This window comes from Phascolarctos cinereus, unplaced genomic scaffold (assembly GCF_003287225.1).
Source record: "Phascolarctos cinereus isolate Bilbo 61053 unplaced genomic scaffold, phaCin_HiC Scaffold_1;HRSCAF=81, whole genome shotgun sequence".
Classification (NCBI taxonomy): domain Eukaryota; kingdom Metazoa; phylum Chordata; class Mammalia; order Diprotodontia; family Phascolarctidae; genus Phascolarctos; species Phascolarctos cinereus.
Genome location: NW_027555514.1, coordinates 80,290,862 through 80,311,525, shown reverse-complemented (window position 1 = coordinate 80,311,525; position 20,664 = coordinate 80,290,862). Strand labels below are relative to the sequence as shown.

At 38.4% G+C, this 20,664-nt stretch overlaps 1 protein-coding gene across 4 annotated transcripts in view; it reads right to left on the bottom strand.

Moving 5' to 3' along the window:
* Positions 1-20,664, bottom strand: part of DIP2C (disco interacting protein 2 homolog C) — a 592,419-nt gene that overhangs the window by 220,240 nt on the left and 351,515 nt on the right. For all 4 annotated transcript variants that reach the window (XM_020990358.2, XM_078152493.1, XM_078152501.1 and 1 more), the window contains 2 exons: positions 11,895-12,020; positions 8,099-8,308 (listed from right to left, as the gene is read on the bottom strand). In XM_020990358.2, coding sequence (XP_020846017.1) covers positions 8,099-8,308; positions 11,895-12,020 — 336 coding nt within the window. The remainder of the gene's footprint in view (positions 1-8,098; positions 8,309-11,894; positions 12,021-20,664) is intronic.

Genomic DNA, 20,664 nt, shown 5'->3' with positions numbered 1-20,664 from the left:
GGGAAAAGGGGATATTTCTCTAGCTTTTGAAGAAGCCTCCTGGACTTACAGCCTGACGAGATTTTAGAAATCATCAGATTCAATGCCTTTGTTTTACAGATGAGAAAACTAAGGCTCAGGGAAATTAAGTGACTTGCTGGAACAACACCAAATAAGAGAGACTGTGTTTGAACCCAGGCCTCTGGCTCTACATTTAATGCTTCTCCTACAATGCTTCCCTATATTTCCTTAATCCAATACTCTTAGAGATGTAAGGCTACCTGACCAGATTCCTAGCACTTCCAATTTTAAACCCTTGTTTTCCCTGAATACACTTTGAAGATGTTATGTAGAAGAAAAGATAAATCTGTTGGCTGCTGTTAAAATAGACCTCTTGTACTTTAGACAGTGGCCTTCCAGATACCTGTAGCCACTCCATTTCTTCTATGAAAGGCTGTAATTAACTATTATCATTAAACTCCTGAAGATCAAAGATTCTACATCACAGTGACGTAGCACCTCTAAAATCTGTATTGTTTACGGGACTTCTAATAACATTTCTATCTAAGAAGAACAACTGAATCTGGTCTTAGTTAAAGCAGGAAGATTTCCATTACACCAGCCTGCCTTTTCTTCTCCCTTTGAGGCTGATCCCAACCCCCAGGGAATGAGTACTCTAAAGGAAGGATTCCCTAAACTCATTCATATGAAGATGTAAATGACTAAGTGTGACCAATTTTCTGTATTTTGATGGGCACAATAAATCTCAACATGATGCTGTGGAAACTGCCCTGGCTCCAGATTCAGATAACCAAGGTTCAAATCCCACCCTCTAATATACTCTACATCTTTGACTCTGAGAAAATCATTCTCCTGAGCCTTAGTTTTGTTCATCTTCAAAACGAGGGATGTGGAGTAAATGGCCTTTGGGGTCCCTTCCAACTCTAGATTTCTGAACCTGTGATGAATATCTAATTGCTATTTTTCTACCATTAGCAAGCAGAAAGAGATAATCCACCACCACTCACCACCATCACCACCACCACCTCTGCTCCTGAATTCAGCCATCCCAGGATATGCACATGGTAGCTGTATCAACATTATACTTCATACAATCTTCTTTAGGGCAGAGAACTACATTCGATTTTACTTTGTCAAGGTCAAGGCAAACTTCCCTTAAAATAATTAATTCATTTTCTTGGAAACTTTGATTTAGAGAAACTCTTAATTCCCAAATATCAGGTCAGTATTCAAGCCTACCTTGAAATTGATCAGACCCGTCTAAAACAGGTTATTCCCTGCTCAACTCCTGAAGTCTACACAATTTTGAAATGATACAGTTTCATGCTTCTTAAGATTGTTAGTGGTCCCTCAGCATATACAGGGAAAGAAAGTGATATTTACTCAAATGTCAGTGAGCATGTCTCTCTTTAGAATCAGGCTTATTACTAATTATATAATATGATCCCAGGATTAGGTATAAACAACGTTTGCAGCTAGGGCTTGCTGTTACCAGGGTGGCCTGCTGCCGACATCACTCGGCTTGCTGGGGTCATTTTGACCTTGTGGACTTCAGCGTCAGACTGTGTGCTATTCATATGCATCCTTCAGTTTTATCCCAGACACCCTGCCAGGACCATGCCAGGAGAGGAAACCAGAATCTGACATTCTACTAGTCATTTACAAAGGCCTTCAAAGAGTAATTTCTTTTGGCCTGAATTTTGGAGTCAGGAAGATCTGGGTTCTAATTAAAACCCAGATATTAATTAGCACATGAGCTTGGGTAAGTCATTTATCCTCTTTCTACCTCAGTTTCCTCCACTATAAAATGGGGATGATGATAGCACCTACCTCCATGGGTTATTGTGAGGATCAAACAAGTAAAGCACTTAACACAGTGCCTGGCACATAGTAGGTATTATATGAATGCTAGCCATGATGATGCTGATGAAGATACCAATAGGCCATATGGAAGACCTCCAATTTGCCAAAAGAGTTCCTAGTCTTCTGAGTTAATTGCTTTTTGTCCATTTCTTTAACATGCTTTCCCAGTGGCATTTGTTTCATAACAATGAAAGCTTTTCTGGCAAGGAAGGCCCAAGCTTCAGAGGCTCATGCCAAAGGGAATTCCTGGACAGAAGTCTGATCCTCACACTAAGAAGGCAGAGGATGCATTTAAATATCTCTGCCAATACTGTTGACCCATCCTCAACACGTATGTATTTGGCATTTTGAAAAATGTTTATATACATTTGGAAGTATCAATAGAAAAATATCAAAGAATCCCCAACACTTAGGACGGTTACACATTAATGAATTATATGATTTAACTATCACAACTGAAGCCATTCAAGCACTCTTAATAAATATGCTGGTAAAGCAGAATCTAGAATCAAAATGTGCAATTGCTGGGTTCTTGCCTAATTATGCAATGAGAAGGAATATACTCTGCATTCACTGTATGCCTTGTGCATGGTCACCTTTTTGATTTCTTCTCTTTCTAACGGGGACACAGATGCTACAAATTTGAAGAGGATTTGTTTGTTGATACACACCCCAAACATTGCGAGCAGCATTAACATCAACTGAGTGCTAAAATAGCTCAAGAAATTACAAATATTTCTTTGAATATCTTGCTAATGAGGAGACTTCCAAAGACTTCTGATGGAAGCAAGTTCAGTCTGAGGGCAATGTCTTCAGATCTTCACTCAAATCCCACGGATAAGAGTGACTTTCAATCATTCATTTGCAGCCAGGAAGACCTGGGGTATAAGGACCATATTTGATGTATACTGGTTCTGTGTTCCTGACCAAATCACTTAATCAGCCAGCATTTATGCCAAAAGACAATATTCCATTCTAGATAATTGACCGTTTTTATTTTCTGTTTTATTTCATTCTTATTTCTATCTCTAGAAATATGACCATAGAAGGAGAAATACTGCCCCATACAGTAGGGTAGTTTTTCCCTAAAAGGTATTAAGAGAGTCCTTGAGACTTGATTGGATCAGGAGACTAAGCCTTGGCAGGTTACTTAGCTTCTGAGAGGCCTAAGTACAAAACCCACCCCAATTAGAGGCAGGACTCAGGCTAGACTAGGTTGCCAGCATGGTTAACACAGACCCAGGGAAGCTACAGTCAACTGAAGTGATTTTGTATTCTTGCTGAGCGTCCTTTCCATGCCATGGATATGTAAGGGAAAGAAATCAAATCTGTGATTCCGGAGGTAAACGGAGCTCACAGTGAGGAACCTCTTCTACCAATTGGGGATGGCACATTTTGCTTAAGAGCTACTTAGAGCAATGAGAGTTTAAGTGACTTGCTAAGAGTCATAGAGTCCAAATGCGTTAGATGTGCACTTTGAACGCTGGTCCTTCTGGCTCCGAGGCTAGCTCAGCATCTACCATGAAATATTGCCCCTCTGTGGCAAAGTAAGCTTGCTTTTATAAACTGTTAATTGGATGAATGTCTCCTTTCATTCCAATTCCTAAACAGAAGCAGTAGACCAATCTGAATGAGGTCTGACCTGGTTCTATATTTTCTAGATGAGTAGAAAAATATTTTTCTTCTCATTTTCCTTTTTCTATGGTCTAACATACCATGACTGTTACCTTTCTATGCTCCACTCAGGCTGGAAGTATAAAGAATACTCCCACCTCTAGTCCCATTCTGACTGGCACAGAAGCTTTGATCTGCTCCATTTCTAACCTGAACTGGACATGCTCTTCCCTGGGCAAGCTGATGGCCCAAGAGATCTGTCAGCCTCAGCCACCCTGGTAGCTGTGATCACAGGCATGTGCCTCCATGCCTGTGTTTCTGTTACTCTTCAGTACTATCTCTGATCACGAGATTTTGTGCGCTTTCACTCCTGTTGGAGTTAGAAAACACTGAAATACATTGGATATGCCAAGGGACATTATCACACATTTGATACTGATGTCATTTTATGGATCCTTATGATACCTCAGTATTTCACTGATTCAAAGTTTCACCAGTATAGCTCCTTCCTAGACAATGCAATTGAAAGTTCCTCTACAACCTGGTAAATGTACCCTGAAGGATAGCTGTAATGCCATCTCTAAAAATTAACCACCTTACAGACACCATGCTAGTGTGCTGGCCTGGACTTAACAAAGTTAGACATCAGACAACAGATGGGTAGTCCATACTCAAAGAATTTATAGTTTTGTAAGACCCACTCCAGCATGTACTCTGCTGACATTGCTTTGTTGAAGCCAGGGTCATCTTTAGTCCACAGGAAGGTGTACAGTCCATCAGATTGTGAGTTCCTTGAGAGCAGGGACTATCTTTTGCTTCTTTTTGTATCTCCAGGGTTCAGCACAGTGCCTACTAACCCAGTAGGGGCTTAATAAATTTTTACTAATTGATTGGTTCTCACCACAGATGCCAAAAAAATAGTTCTGAAGCAGCTAGACGGTTCAGCAGATAGAGAACTGGGATTGGAATCAGGAAGATCTGAGTTCAAATTCTGCTTCAGAAACTTATTACCTCTGTGATTTTAGGCAAGTCATTTGATTTCTCTCAGCCTCAGTTTCCACACCTGTAAAGTGAAGAGAGGTTGGATTTGATGACCTCTAAAGCCAGGGTTCTTAATCTGGGCTTTAGGGATAGATTTCAAGGAGTCTATAAACCTGGATGGAGAAAAAAACCCTCATTACATCTGTACTGTCAATAACCTGTAGTTTCTTTTGTTGTCCTATGTATTTTATTTTATGCATTTAAAAACATTTTAAAAATCAAAAAACCAAAAGAAAAAAAAAGCACATTCTTCTGAGAAGAGGTTCCATAGGCTTCACCAAAGGGGGGAAGGGGGTCCATGAAACAAGAAAAGTAAAGGACTGCAGTTCTCAGTTCTCTTCCAGCTTTTACTCTATGATTCTAGGATCCTATGATATATGCACACATGATATATGTAAACGTCTGCCTCTTCACCAGTCTTCCAGGGTATGAATCTGATAAGCTGAAACAGATTTTAGTTGCCTGGATCCTAGGGAATTCATTAAAGAGAATGCAATCACTATTGACCAGGTTTTTGCCTGGGTCTATTATTTGGGGGGCTGGGAACTCCCTGGTTACTCATTCTATTCTCTGTCGGAAAGATGCAGTAACTCTGAACATAAATATGATATAATCACCTTTACCCTCTAGACATGTGGTAAATGTTTTCCTTGTCTCGTAGCTCTCTGTGGGTACATCGCTGTTGGTAATACCAATCTTAGATGACAAACTCTTCCATGTCCTGATTATGGAAAATTCTCTTTGTCCACTCCCTGCCATGATGGGACATGTACATGGGACTCAGTACAAGCCAGACGATGATTAGCAGTCACTGTGACCTCTCTTGGATGAAGGCTTCATAATGGTTCAGCTGGCGATGTGGGTAGCTACTGTGACGTGCGGCCCCATCTTTCAGCCCTCAGTATGAATTGCTGAGTATAAATGCTAACTGCATGCGCGTGGCTGAACACTTGGGAGAAGTTTCTATTTACACAACTTATTTTACTAATGCATGAGAAACACTGGCAATATATGGAGATGTGACTGTCAGGGATTCTAGATATGTGTGCACTCAACCTCAGACCAGCTCCATCAATCAAAAGAAGCCGAGGAGACACTGAAATGTGATGACTTCAGGCCAGGTCTTTGCATCTAGCTGATCATGAGTCTGATTAGTTTTGAGTGTTGAGGTACAATCTGCGATGCTCTTATGTAATTTCTATTGCTAATATAAATAATTAGGCATCAAGGAGAGGACTCTGAAAGCAAGTCCAAGATGCTCAGATGTATTCTTTCCATGACAATGACACTCTCTGTGGTCTTGAGCTTTCTCTTAACCTTCAGCTTTCTCCTCATTGTCCACCTTCAGACTTCCTCTTCCAACTCTAAATTTACAGTATTAATAATTCTCTACATGGCAATAATGCCTAAAATTAGTGAACAGATGTCAGTCCTGAGCTCTGCTCTGCATTACTTCCAAAAATAAAACATTTTGGTATTTTCTTATTAGCTGGCCTACTAGGAACTCTCAAGATAAGGCCAAATGGTGCCATTTCCTTGACTGGTTTTCATCCTGTTTGAATGAAAAAAAAAATTTCCATTCCCCTTTCCTCATCACTTTCCCTTTTTTTGCTTTCTTTCTAAAAATTCTATCCCTATTTACAGAAAACTCACAGATATCTAGGGACATTATTACTGTGCCAGATTAAAAATTACTGAAAATGTCACACACTCCAAAGCTATATTTAGGCCACATTGAGACTTGACGTATATGAGTAATGCAACCTTTCATAGTTTGGATAAATTTAATTCTCCACACTACAATTTCCTCCAACATTCCAAGATGTGAAGGCACTAAGGGTAACAGAATGCAATGATTAATCTGTTCATAAATTTGTTTCTCTCAGTGAGGTTCTAAGCACTTCCTTAAAAACAAATTCGAAGTAGAATACAAATGCTTTCAAGGTAGAGGAGGAAGGAAATTACTTATCTAATAGTTTAGGTGATGGATGAAAACATGCTGACAGGACATGGGAGCCTGTGCAGGGATCCAATCTAGGAACTACAGCTATTTCATTGGCCTTCATTTATGTCTTTGAGTTCAACTTTCAGACTAATGTGATTTCAAATATTAACTAGAGCTCACTTCACACAACTCATGTTTCTGAAATCTCATCTGTAAATTTAATTTTGTTATTACTAAGACCTTAAAATTGTAGAGCCATTAATGTTTCCAAAGAGTTTTCACAGCTATTTTCTCTTTTGTTCTTGTAATGTCTCTGGGAGAATGGTTGAACAAGTCACAGGATGAGAGATTTGGAGTTGGGAGGGAATGTAAAAATGATCTAGCTGAGCCCCCTCATTTTATAGATGAAGCAACAGAGAGGTTAAGTGACTTTCTCTGAGGTCACACAGGTAGTAAGTGGCAAAGCCAAGATTTGAACCAAGCATGTTTAACTATAGATCTAATCATACCATGATGCTGGGCAGTATGAGAGATTTGCACAAATCATTATGATACATGAGAAAATGTCACAAGTACAAATAAGAGGTTCAAAGAATGAATCATGGGGAACTGGGAGAAGGAAAAAAATCTTTTAGCTTGACAATGGTGAGAAGGACTAGTAAAGAACAAAAGAATATCTTCTCAAGAGAAAGCTGTGAATAAAGTTGGAGCAGCTGGGGGGAGGGGCAGGATGAACTCTCCTAAAACCTTCAGAGCAGTCCTATTACAAGGATTTGCTTGAATTTATAATTATGTTAATTTACATATAATATAAATTCTATAAATATATAAATATCAAATAATATAAAATGCACAGTTTATATTATATTTTAATTTTATAATATATTTACACATTATATGAATTGTAGAGTTTATTATTATACATAAATTTATAACTTATGTAAATAAGACATTCTCATCTATGGCACCCAGATCTGTGTAAATACTATGGGAGGTGGAGTCATGAAACACCTGGTTCAAATCCTGACTCTTACTAGCCCTAAAATAGGGGAAATAATACTTGTACCAACCTACCTTATAGGGCTGTTGCATAAAAAATATTTGGAAGCCAAAAATCATCATATATAAAGGTGAGCTATCATTAGAAAGCAAAAAGCTGATGAGGTGGAACCTAAAGCTTCTTCTTTTTTTCCATGTAACACCTCTGAATTCATCACAGCTATACTTCCTTATATTTCCTAACATGGTTAGAGCTTCATTTGGAAGAAAGTTTTAAAATATAAGGAAAGTAGAAAATTATAAAAATAGTTGTCCTCTACTGAATGAGGCTCTTTTTTTTCTTTTAATGATTAAACAAGATACTAGAATTTTAGATCTAGTGGGGAATCTCTGATGTAGAAGCTAGAATCCAGAGATAGCTGAAAGAAGTCCATGCCTTTAACTTCCCACACCAATGACATCCTGGAGTCCAGACAGGATAGGGTACTGAACTTTTCTCTGTGGTGCAAACACTAGAGATATGTTAAAATTAGAGCCAGAGATGTCAGGAACAAAACAAAAAAGGAGAGACCCCCATCAATCCCTTAGAACTCAGGAGCTATTGAAAACTCAAAGTATGCCCTGGCCCCTACTTACCTATGTGCGTCTGAGCCATGACATCGGCCAGCCTGTGTGCGGCCCCACTGCCGCCACTTTGCGTGGAAGAGGAGGACGTGGTAGAGGTTGTCGAGCCATGGATTGCTTGGCTGATCCAGTGTTCCATGTTGATGCTGCCCTGGCTGGAGGTGGGGGTTCCCTGGGAGTCACCCTGTACGGAGCCTTCATCCTCTGAGCCAGAAGAGGTGTCTAACACATGGAAATAGACAAGGTAAGTAAGTGACAAGGACCAGACATTCCTCATGGACAAGAGACCATATCCACTATACTTAAATTTTTTTTCTCTCAGCCAAGCTTTTCCCCCTCTGAGATTACTTCCAATTTGCCCCACATACAGTCATTTGTATATTTTCCCCATTAGACTTTGAGCTCCTCAAAGGCAGAGAACATGTTTTGCCTTTTCTTTGACTCCCCAGGGCTTAGCATAGTGCTTGGAACATAGTAAGAGCTTCATAAATGCTTGCTGTCATGACTTGAAAGCACTTTATGATGAAGACCTCTTGGCACTCCTGTAACAAACTCCTCTTAGGAAATCTACCTTTCCTCTATCTACTTCTTCAACATGAAGGAATGGTATTACACAGACACTCCAGTGTACTCTATTCATTATCTCCTTACTCACTTGATCAAAAATTTTTTTTAAAAAACCATTAAATCCTGACTCTAGATCAGGCACTGTGCAAAGTACTGGGGATGCAAATACAAAGAATGTTCTCAAGAATCTATCATTCTCACAGCTCCTAATACCATCCTTTGTACTCCCAGGGTATTCTCAGTAACCAATTCTTGACTAACCAGTGGGTTCTAACTCTGCCAGTCCAGCAAGAAAATATAAACACTTAGGTGGCTTGTGCTAACGGTCTCTATGTAAGCCTAGATCCAGATATAAATTTCATAGAGGATTCCAGAAGACAGACCCAACAACAGGTGCCATGAAGGTCTACCACTTCAACTGTGAATCAGCAATCCCTAGCTTGTGTCTCCTACAGAACTGCAAATAAAAATGACAGACATCTGGCCACATCTGGTAGGAATGTCAAGATGTCAGGATTTCCCTTCAGATTCAGCATCCTATTTATTGTTGAGTGAGTCACCTGGGGAACAAGGGATTGAATAAAAAATTGTGGAAAACTATATACTACTTAGTAGAACATCAATGTACACAGTGCTAATGATTACTGAGGCACTAAAAAAACAGATGTGATCCAGTTATAAGCAATAGTGATTGTTTTCTTTTTATTGTAAGTTATAAAGGAAATAGGTATTAATAATTGTGTTAATTATAATTATAACATCCATGTAGCTTGGGAAGGATTGTGAGTTGCCCATTAAAAAAAAACCACAACATAAATTGTAGCCATCGTAAATTATTTTTATGTTCCAAGCTAACCTAATGCAGAGTTAAAGGAATCCTCCCCAGAGGAAACAAATGGTAATTCAGAGTAAGCTGAGCAGTAACAGTCCTGGGTTGATACTACCCAGAAAAGGAGAGAGTGGTACAGGAGCCATTCATTCCAATAAGAGACTCACATGTTAGGTTTATTCTGTAGTGAGCAAAGTTCTAAAGGTCACCAAGATCCCAGGAAAAAAAAATAATGCAAACAAGTAGAGGCTGGATTATGCCTTAGCAGATGTGGTTATAAAATGCTCAGAGTAGTACTCAACACAAAAGAGAGCACTCAATAAAATTTTTGGATAAGCATGATGTTGTCCATGACATGTATGGTTTTTCAAAGTTATTCCATGCGAAATCACCACTGTGACTCCTGCGTGACTGCCAGATGACAAGAAGAAATGTTTGTTGGTTTGGATTGGATTGGATGGGATGACAATTTGTGAAATCATTCATGCAGAGTGCATAAAAATTCTACGCAAATAATCAAATGCAAATGTTACAGCCAAAATAAGACTCCGGCCAATGAGCATGTGCGTTTCTCACAGATAGCTAAAAATACAAGGATTTTGCCTTTTGTCACGATGATTTATAGGTGTTTGTATTTATGCATGTACATATGCACATATATAATACATTTCTTTATGAAATGTATATATAAGCATGTAAATGAGCATATAAATACAAGGGCAGTCAAAAGTAAATTAACTGCAAATTACTTCTTACATTTTGATATGGTTTATGTTTTCCTGTAAAAAAATGTTTATAGGAAAGGCCCATGTCTCCAAAACTTGCTTAGGCTTTTAACTATTTCCCATTTTTTCTAGTTTAAATCTGTTTTATCTCTGCAAGATATTTTTTACATTACTATTAAGCATATTTTCACATTAGTGATGTTGTAAAGAAGAATTAGAACCAATAAGAGGAACCATGAAAAAGAAGAAACAAAACAAAACAGAAGGAAAAAAAGAGCAAATAGTATGCTTTGATCTGCATTCAGACTCCATAGTTCTTTCTCTGGATGTAGATAGAATTTTCCATCATGAGTCTTTTGGAGCTGTCTTAGAGCTTCCTCCAAGATATTTTTGTCATCTGACACTTGACACAACAACAATGATGACAAGTTTTCTTTGCATTACACATTTTGGAAAAACATGGAAAATAAATTTCATTATAAAATTAAGTATATTAATTAAACTTTACCATATGCTATAAGAACATGTTTAAAAATAGGCGGAATATTTGCTATTTAAACACACAAAAGACAAAGAGAAATAATAGAAATCATGTCCTTAAAAGAAAGGATCATTTAGAGGCTCATATATAACCATGAATACAGATGGAGGTACGTCATAAAATGTCAATATAAGAGCTCTGTTGCCCTATTTTTTTAGGTTGTTATCAGTTCAGACACTTGGAGTTGGATGAGGACAGTTCAAGTTATAAATCTGAACACAATATTGGCTTTTAGTGGGTCCTTTGCCACCTTTTCTTCACACACACAAAGCCTCAGAGCTAAATTGTAAAATACAGATGATGAGAGTTCTGAACTCAATAACTATTGACTTTGGTTTGCATGTGATGTTGCTATTTCGCTCTTCGTGCAGCACCTTATGATTCTTCCATCAAGACAAAAAAAAAAAGAGAGAGGATCCTGAATATTCTTGCACACATGCAAGGCACGTCTGCCTCCACAAGCTAAAGTCAAGGCAATTATTTGTGGGGGTGGGGGGAAAGAAGCACAAAGTGGGAAATATTCCACATACACACACACACACACACACACACACACACACACACACACATACACGTATACATGTGTGTATATATCTATGTATATATGTGTGTGTGGATATAGATGCAGATATATAATTCATTGAACACGTTTGAAAGTGCACCCGAGTCAGTTTGGCAGCTTCAATCAAAACAAAACAGCAGCTGTTAAGGACTCACAATATTCCAGGCACTCCTTTGGGCACTATCAATGCAAAGACAAAAGTGGAGCTGTGGCTGTCTTCAAGGATGCTTATGCTCTAACAGATCAGATGAGATAATATCTGTAAAGCACTTAGCACGGTGCTAGGAACAGAAAAGGCGCTTAAACATTCGCTCCCCGCAATGTAATACAGACTTTCTACTAAGGATGTAAAGATTGGCCATCCTACGAGGAGGTGAGTTTCAAGTGAATTTTTGAGTCAGTTTGTAACACGTACTTTGCTTCTCAACAAGCACTGGGAAACTCGAAATTACAGCGCCACAGTTTGGAAAACAAAAGAAATCCTGGGTGAGGAACCCAAAATCAATTATCTTCTCGCCATGTGCTCAAATAGGTGCACACACATTTCTGAGTAGGAAAGACAATGGATGAGGACATGCACTTACCTGGAGGTGTGTAGGCATCCATTGAGGTCTGCACAACCAGCGAACGGCGTTTGGAAGGCATTGGCACTGCCATTTTCCTTTCTTTGTGTTTAGCCAGGGCCGCTTGGACAGCTTCTGTATGCACATCTGGAATAATAGAAGATATTTGATTATTTTATTATGTAGCCTGGGGATTCTACAGGCTCTGGGCTTTGCCCCTTTTTTTCTTGGACCCTTTGGCTGCTGCATTGCCCACTTACGTCTGCACCAAAAGATGGGTAGGGAAGGAAAAAGGAGAGCAAAGCTTACTTCAGTCACTTTTGCTACTCACTGGAAGTCCCATTAAAAAGCAAACAAATTTTTTTGTTTTTGATTCATCTAGAGATTTAATTTACTCAAGGTATTTTGAACCATTATTATTAATCAAAAGATGACTATGTTGTAAATCACTTAATATTGCCTTTATTTGAATGAATAAATCTTCCTCTTGAATTCTCTCCCCACAGGTCTCATTTTCTAAGCCTATGGACCAATTTGTTTGCCTAATATGACAGACAGCAGAGTGATACATAGAATAGAACTCCAGTTCTGTAGTCAGGAAGACCTGAGTCCAAATCTGACTTTAGACACTTAACAGCTGTGTGAGTTTGTAGAAATCACTTAACCTATGTTTATCTCAGTTTCCTCAACTGTAAAATGGAAAGAATAACAGCACCCGCCTCACAGGAGTGTTGTGAAGATCAAATGAGATGATATTTACAAAGCATTTAACACCCTACCTGGAATATAATAGGTGCTATATAAATACTTATTCTCTCTGCTTCACCCCTGTGAGTTTTCCATTACATTTTCTAGAGACACTGTCTAGTGTATAAATCGACATTTAGTTCTTTCTTAAAGTCCTTAGTCCATGGAATAAAGTATTTTAGCCCCCAATAATTTCCAATTCCATTGAATTCAATAAACATTTATTGACTGCAGAGAACAGTGTTAAAAAGACATGGAACCTGCCCTCGTAAAGCTTAGAGTCTAGCAGTAAAATCTTTACAATACATAGCTACAACACACAACAGAGTACACAATAAATACGAGATAGAGAGAGGAAGAGAGGAAAAAGTGAGAGCGAGAGTGAGAGTAAGTGTGAGAGCGGGGAGGGGGATATCAACAGAGAGAGCACTATATAAAGTCCCAGGTCCAAAATGGGATGGGGTGGAGAGGCAACAAGATAAGATACAACCCTATTTTAAGCTTACAGTACAGTAAGAGGATGAGACATGTACACAAATAATTAAAATACAAGCTCAAAAATTATTAGGTATATAACAGAGGTCACTGGCCTGTGAAACTTGAAGAAGAAAAGATTATATCTGGCTGGGTAGATCCTACCTAGAGGAAGTAGCACCTGGATTGGTTTTTGAAGGATTTCAATGAGCAGGGGAGGGAGTGACGTCCTCTACTTGTTGACATTCTCCCCAGAATGGGCACAAGGAACAGACTACACAAAGTCACAAGAGCAAAATAGTGCGGAGTGGTTGAATGGGATAATAGGCAGTCTGGGCAAACTTTGGCTGTAGCATAAAATGTCCCAAAGGAAGCACCATAAAATGTGGTTTGAAAGGGGAGGTTGGAGCATTGCCAGGAAGGGCATTGAACATCAAAGTGAATAGTCTATATTGCATTCAGAAGACAAAGAGGTACAAAGGTTTTGTAGCAGAAGGGTAATATATGAATGCCTGTGTATTAGGTTAATTTAGGTACTTTATAAAGGGTGAAGTAGAAAGGAACAGAGACAAAAGAAGCAATGAGAGGGGATTAAGGACTTTAACTATGGTGGCAGGAATGGCAAGAGAAATAAAGGAATAGGCATAAGAGCAGTCTGAGGCAAAAAGACAGGCCTTGGCAATTCCTAGCATAAGACTATTCAAGAGGAGATACTCAATAAATTTAATAATAAAAAATATTTACACACAAACTACAGGCGAAGCAGTGTGGTATCTCGTACAATCTTGCTGAGTAAGTGATTTCAACAAATGGTGCCCCATTTGATCATTCTGTCTTTAGAGAGGCTTCATCAGTGAGAAGGGAGATTCGCTTTCTCCTTTACATATTTCCTTTCAAATGAAAGCCAGGTAAAAAGCACTATAAATTTAGAACCTGAAATTATTAGGGTGGCTTTTGTAATTAAATTGTTAATGCAGATTAATGATGAATTAATGACAACTGCTCAGAGAAAATTAATCTGTGAACTGTTATTAAGAAGTGAGAATGCTACTAGGTTCCTGACAAAGAGGGGAGAAAAAAACTTCAAATCTACATTTTTATCATGCTTTGCGAGGGAGAAATTACTTAAAATAATTGGAGGCCTGAAGCATGAAACCAAAGGCTGAAGTCCTTACTGAGTTTCATTTGTATGTGTGTTGCAATTGTAACACTTGAAGCAGTTGATGTAATTGCAGAGGGTACATGCTGACTTTCATTATGTCCGTGCGTTTCAGATATTTTTAGCACTAATTTTTTCGATTTAGGGTTAGACTTGGGAGACAAATTTTAATGAATGCTCATACGTTAATCTGTTCCAGCTTCTTTAGCATTAACTAAGCACAACCCATTCCCACTTTTCCACTACCTCCCCCCTGCCTACATGATTAAAATATGGTGGAATCATATCACAGCCACATAGCTTACTGATCTAATGAAACTGTGAGGCATCGACATGCTATAAAATGAAGACAAGTAATCCAGAAGATAAAGGAAAGGAGGAGAGAAAGTAAAAGGGGAAGGAAAGGAGAAAGAGAAAGAGAGGGAAAGAGAGGGAAAGAGAGGGAAAGAGAGAGACACAGAGAGAGGCAGAGGCAGACAGAGAGAGAAAGGGGAAGAAAAGGAATGGAGAGAGTAAGGGAGAAAGACAGATAACAAATGGGAGAAAAGCAACAGGAAAGGAGAGATAAAAAAGGGAAAGGGAAAGGGAAAGGAAAGATCAAACAATACTGAAAGGTTCACATGCTTTCTTCTAAGAAAATTACCTTCAGTTACTGAAAAGGTTCCTTGCTCAAGGTTCAAAAAAAAAACACTCAAAAAGGCTTAACACTTTGGTACTTGTCCAAACACCCTAGCTCTGTAAAAAGTTACACAAAGTTACCCTTATACATTGTTTTCCTTCATTCGATAAATCATTTTTCATGAAGTTCCTGAGAACTGGGTATATTCAGGCATTTACACTGGAGAGACTGTGGTCAACTAGCCAGTCCATGACTGAGGGGCCAGGAAGTTGTTAAAATTTCCTTGTGAATTTTTTTTTAGTTGGAAATCTTGAGAACATTTTCCCCAGGGTGCCATTGTGGTACCTCTAGTCAGAAGCAAAATGGGTCATAGGAAAGGGCAAAGTCTGTGGGAATGGGAAACCCATAAGTGTAACAGAACAAAAACTTGAGTCTTATTTGTATCAACTTCCATGACAATTAAAATATCTACTCTCTGTTTTATTTAATTTCTCTCTCTTTTTTTTTGTTCCAAGAACACATGCCAACAGATAGAAATATCCATACGAATGCAGAGTACTCCTCACAGATTATAGAGGATTGCCCTACAATTTAGTCTTTATATGTTTGGATATCTCATACAGACAAATTACACCTGGCCCCGTTTGATGCAAGCTGATTTGGAGGAGCTGTCCCTTTCTCCAGTGCATTAGTCTTTAATTGTTGTATGTGATAATGCTACTAATAAGGTTAAACATAAATATCATAATTAGGTTGAATTTCTCTTTCTTTCTCTTTCCTTCCTTCTTTCTCTCTTTCCTTCCTTCTTCCTCTTTTTCTTTCTTTCTTTCTTTCTTTCTTTCTTTCTTTCTTTCTTTCTTTCTTTCTTTCTTTCTTTCTTTCTTTCTTTCTTTCTTTCTTTCTTTTTTCTTTCTTTCTTTCTTTCTTTCTTTCTTTCTTTCTTTCTTTCTCAGAGTTCTGTGTGCTGTATGTACTGCCTCCACCCTGACCCAGTCATGTGTTACTGGCAGCAAAAGCAATATAACACATCCCATACGCATGTGAGCAACCACAAACACTCAGCCACTTATTCTGTTCACTGTTGCCTCTGACTCATGCTACAGAATCCCAAAATCAAATCAGACTTGCTAAAGACTCTGAAAACAAACCTTTAGCTTGTGATCATTTTGGGATTTGGGAGGTGGGGGAAGGGATATTTAGATGACTGTTGTTGAACTAGTGAAATTATTATACTTCTAAATTCTACAATGCAATTGGTAGTTCAATTTCAGACCAAAGGTATGGCAAAAAGTTTTCTCTTAAGTGATGCAAAAGGCAGTAAAATCCTACCCTGGAGATTCTATGTAGAGGCACTGACCTTTGGCTCTCAAAGATGATAGCCACAGAATTCCAGCTTTAGTGGGTTCCTGTATGGAGCTAGAAAATCTTTAAGCAAGTGTCCAGTGATGTCTGTAGCCAAAAGGCCAGACTAGATTTGTTAAGAGATGGTCACCACCAGACCAGTCCTTAAAGGGTCATGAATTTTTTGGCTACACTGATTCTTGAGAACTGTCTACTCAATTGCACAGGTATTGCAATCTACATTAGTGCACAGAGGGCCCACATGGGCCAAATCATTAAGTACAAATAATTCTGATACTAGTGACTCCATTACTCAAGTAATGAGGTAAATTCACATGGTTTAACAGAATGTTAAAATACATTGATAGGCTTATGGTTGGGGGCAATCGCTGAGATAATGTTCCTTAACATTGCTCTTCATGATCTCTGATTTAATCAGTATGAGGAACTTCAGTGGGGGAATCTCACAACATCCATCCTAGAGAGTGACCTCAAAACACAGCAGTTAAGTGACTTTCCCAGTACCAAACTGTTACTGTCAGCATAAGAATTTGAACCCAGGTCTTGCAGAATTCAAGCCAGTATGCAATCCACTATGCCACACTGCCTCTAACATGCACAAACCAAGAAAAGCACGTGTAACAGAACTTCATAGGTAGGGCTGGGGGAAGAGCTAGCAACAATCTTTTCTTTCCCCACTCTATGTGGAACCACGTAGTGGAACATTTGGAGCAGGATTGGAAAACTGTCCAAGACAGATGTTAGCCAGAGCCATGTTCCAATCCAGTACCATTCCATCAAATCCAGTCTGTTACAGCCATGTAGATACCTACAAGTCTGTCTCCAGACCAGTTCCAAGGAGATATTTTCAATACAAATCTCAAGATTACTGCTCCATGTTTCACTAAAAGCCAACAGTTAAGGTTCTGATTCATTTAACACTTTCAAAAAACTGACTGTCCTAAGTTATGGGTTGGTTTCAATGTCTAGAATTATAAATTTGGCCCCTGTCATGACACAGCACTGGAATCCAAATGCAGTGCTGGTAAGATGATTCATATTCACTACCACAAGTACACATATGGTTTTGTTTTTTCCAACTTCTGTTTTGTTTTCATTTAGTTCTTTGTTTTCCAAGTGACGACTACATAATTTTGATCAACAATACAATGAAATAACGTTCATAATTCTGTTGAATATGAATTTAGAGGAGTGTTAGATAAGCATATATCTACCCATATCCATAGGTTTACACAGACTGTGGGCAGGGGAAGGTCCAAGGGGAATGCTCCCCCTGGAATGAGTCAACCCACTTAATCTTGGCTCTCTGCCTGCCTATGCATTCATCCTGTTGTAATCGGTCCTGCTCCTCCTCTGTCCATCTCCAATCTAGTTCATACATTTCCTAGTTTATTCTAATATGCCCTTTGGAACTCCTGTTCTATTCTTAACAATCTTCCAAATATACTTAAGCTATTCAAAACATATTCCTTCTACATCCATGTTTTACTCCAAATGTGGCTATCATCTGAGGTCACCACAGCCAAAGGATCATACAGGATTCAAGAGTCAGAACCTTAGAGGCCACTGAGTCCAACCCTGACATTTTAAAGATAAGGAATTGAGTCTCAGAGAAATGAAATGATTTGCCCAAGGTCACATAGGCAGGAAGTATAGAGACAAGATTAGTTTCTAAGTCTTCCGGACTCCACAGTCAACACATTATCAACTACATCGTGATGTCTCTCATCCCTGGCAACCCTCTCCCAGCAGAGAATGCTCTTCTTCCTGATTCCTCCATATAACAGGGATAAGAGAAGGATTTGGTATTCTTCTTGCTCCTCACTGCTGTTTCCAGACCATTCGTTTCCTCCCATTCTTCATTCACCTAGGTGCTATGCTGCATGATAAAGAAGAAGGTTGGCCACATAAATCATCAACATTTCTATATATTACTAACAAGGCCCAATAGCAAAAGACAGAAAGAGAAATTCCATTTAAAGTTACTGTAGACAGGGGCAGCTAGATGGCACAGTGGATAGAGCACCAGCCCTGGAGTCAGGAGGACCTGAGTTCAAATGCAGCCTCAGACACTTGACACTTACTAGTTGTGTGATCCTGGGCAAGTCACTTAACCCCATTTCCTAGACCAAAAAAAATATTACTGTAGACTTTATAAAACATTTGGGAGTCTACCTGCGAGGACAAATCCAGGAACTATATGAATGCAATTACAAAACACTTTACACAAATAAAGTCAAATATAAATAATTGGAAAAATATCAATTGCTTATGGGTAGGCTGAGCTAATGTAATAAAATGACAATTTTACCTAAATTAATTTACTTATTCAGTGCCATACCAATCAAACTACCAAAAAATTATTTTATAGAGCTATAAAAAATAATAACAAAGTTCATATGGAAGAACAAAAGGTCCAGAATATCAAGGGAATTGATGAAAAGAAATGCAAGGGAAGGTGGCTTGGTCGTACCAAATCTTAAATTGTATTATAAAGCAGCAATCATAAAAACTACTTGGTACAGGCTAAGAAATAGAGTAGTGGATCAGTGCAATAGGTTAGGTACACAAGACATAGTAGTCAATGACTATAGTAATCTCCTGTTTGATAAACTCAGACTCCAGCTTCTGGGATAAGAACTCACTATTTAACAAAATTGCCAGGAAAACTAGAAAATAGTACAGCAGAAACTAGGCATAGACCAACATCTTACACCATTTATCAAGATAAAGTCAAAATGAGTACACGATTTAGATATAAAGGCTGATACTATAAGCAAACTAGGAGAGCAAGGAATAGTTTACCTGTCAGATTTACGGAGAATGGAAGAATACGTGACCAAACAAGAGATAGAGAACATTATTAAATGCAAAATGGATAATTTTAATTACATTAAATTGAAAAGATTTTGCACAAGCCAACATAACCAAGATTAAAAGTGAAGCAGAAAGCTGGGAAACAATTTTTATAGATAATGTCTCTGATAAATTTCTAATATATACAGAGAATGGAGTCAAATTTATTAGAATTAAGTCATTTCCCAATTGATAAATGACCAAAGGATATGAACAGGCAGTTTTCAGAGGAAGAAATTAAAGCTATGTATAATCATATGAAAAACTGCTCTAAATCAGTATTGATTAGAGAAATGCAAATTAAAACAACTTTCAGGTACCACATCACACCTATCAGATTGGCTGACATGACAAAACAGGAAAACGATAAATGTTGGAGAAGACATGGGAAAAATGAAACACTAATGCATTGTTGGTGGAGTTGTGAAATGATCCAACCATTCTGGAGAGCAATTTGGAACTGAGCACAAAGGGCTATAAAACTGTGTGTACCCTTTGACCCAGCAATACCACTTCTAGGTCTGTATCCCAAAGACATCATAAAAAAGGGGAAAAAACCCACATGTGCAAAAATATTTATAGCAGCTTTTTGTGGTAACCAAGAACTGGAAATTGAGGGAATGCCCATCAATTGGGGAATAGCTGAACAAGTTGTGGTATATGAATGTAATGGAATATCATTGCGCTATTAGAAATGATGAGCAGGCAGACTCCAGAAAAACCTGGAAAACTTACATGAACTGATGCTGAGTGAAGTGAGTAGAACCAGAACACTGTACATAGTCACAGCAACTTTGTGCGACAACTAACTTTGAATAACTTAGCTCTTCTCAGCAATGCAAGGATCTAAGACAATTCCAAAAGACTCATGATAGAAAATGCTACCCACATCCAGAAAAAGAACTATGGAGTCTGAAAGCAGATAGAAGCATACTATTTGCTCTCTCTTATTTTGTTTTGTTTTCTTTCTTTTTTCTCATGGTTCCTCCCATTGGTTCTAATTCTTCTTTACAACATGACTAATGTGAAAATATGTTTAATATGAATGTATATGTAAAGCCTGTATCAGATTGTACACTGTCTTGGGGAGGAGAGAGGGGAAGAAGGGGGAGAAAATTTAGAACTCAAAATCTTATGGAAATGAATGTTGAAAAGTAAAAATAAATAAATTTAAAAAGAAGAAGAAAAGGGTTGGGAAGAGAAAAGTTTGCTGCTGCTAGCACTCTCCCTTCACTCTCTTGGTTGTCTCTCCCACATGTGACCCCTCTGAAGGACATATTTTCTGTTCATAAGCTGATTTCTCCAACATCAGTTATCAACAACCTTGGAGATCCCTTTCAACTTTCTCAGTAACTGATGTACCAGCAACAGTCTTCCTCTTTAGTATGATCCCTTGTCAAAATTCTCAGGGACTTCTGTGTTCATGCTGAGGACTCCTCTAATAATCTCACCATGTAGTTCCTCCACCTTCTTAAAGACAACACTTAGGAAGGTTCTGAAGATTACCTGGCAAGATAAGGTACCTAACACTGAGGTCATCTCTTGAGCTGAATTGTCAAGCATTCAAACTCAAC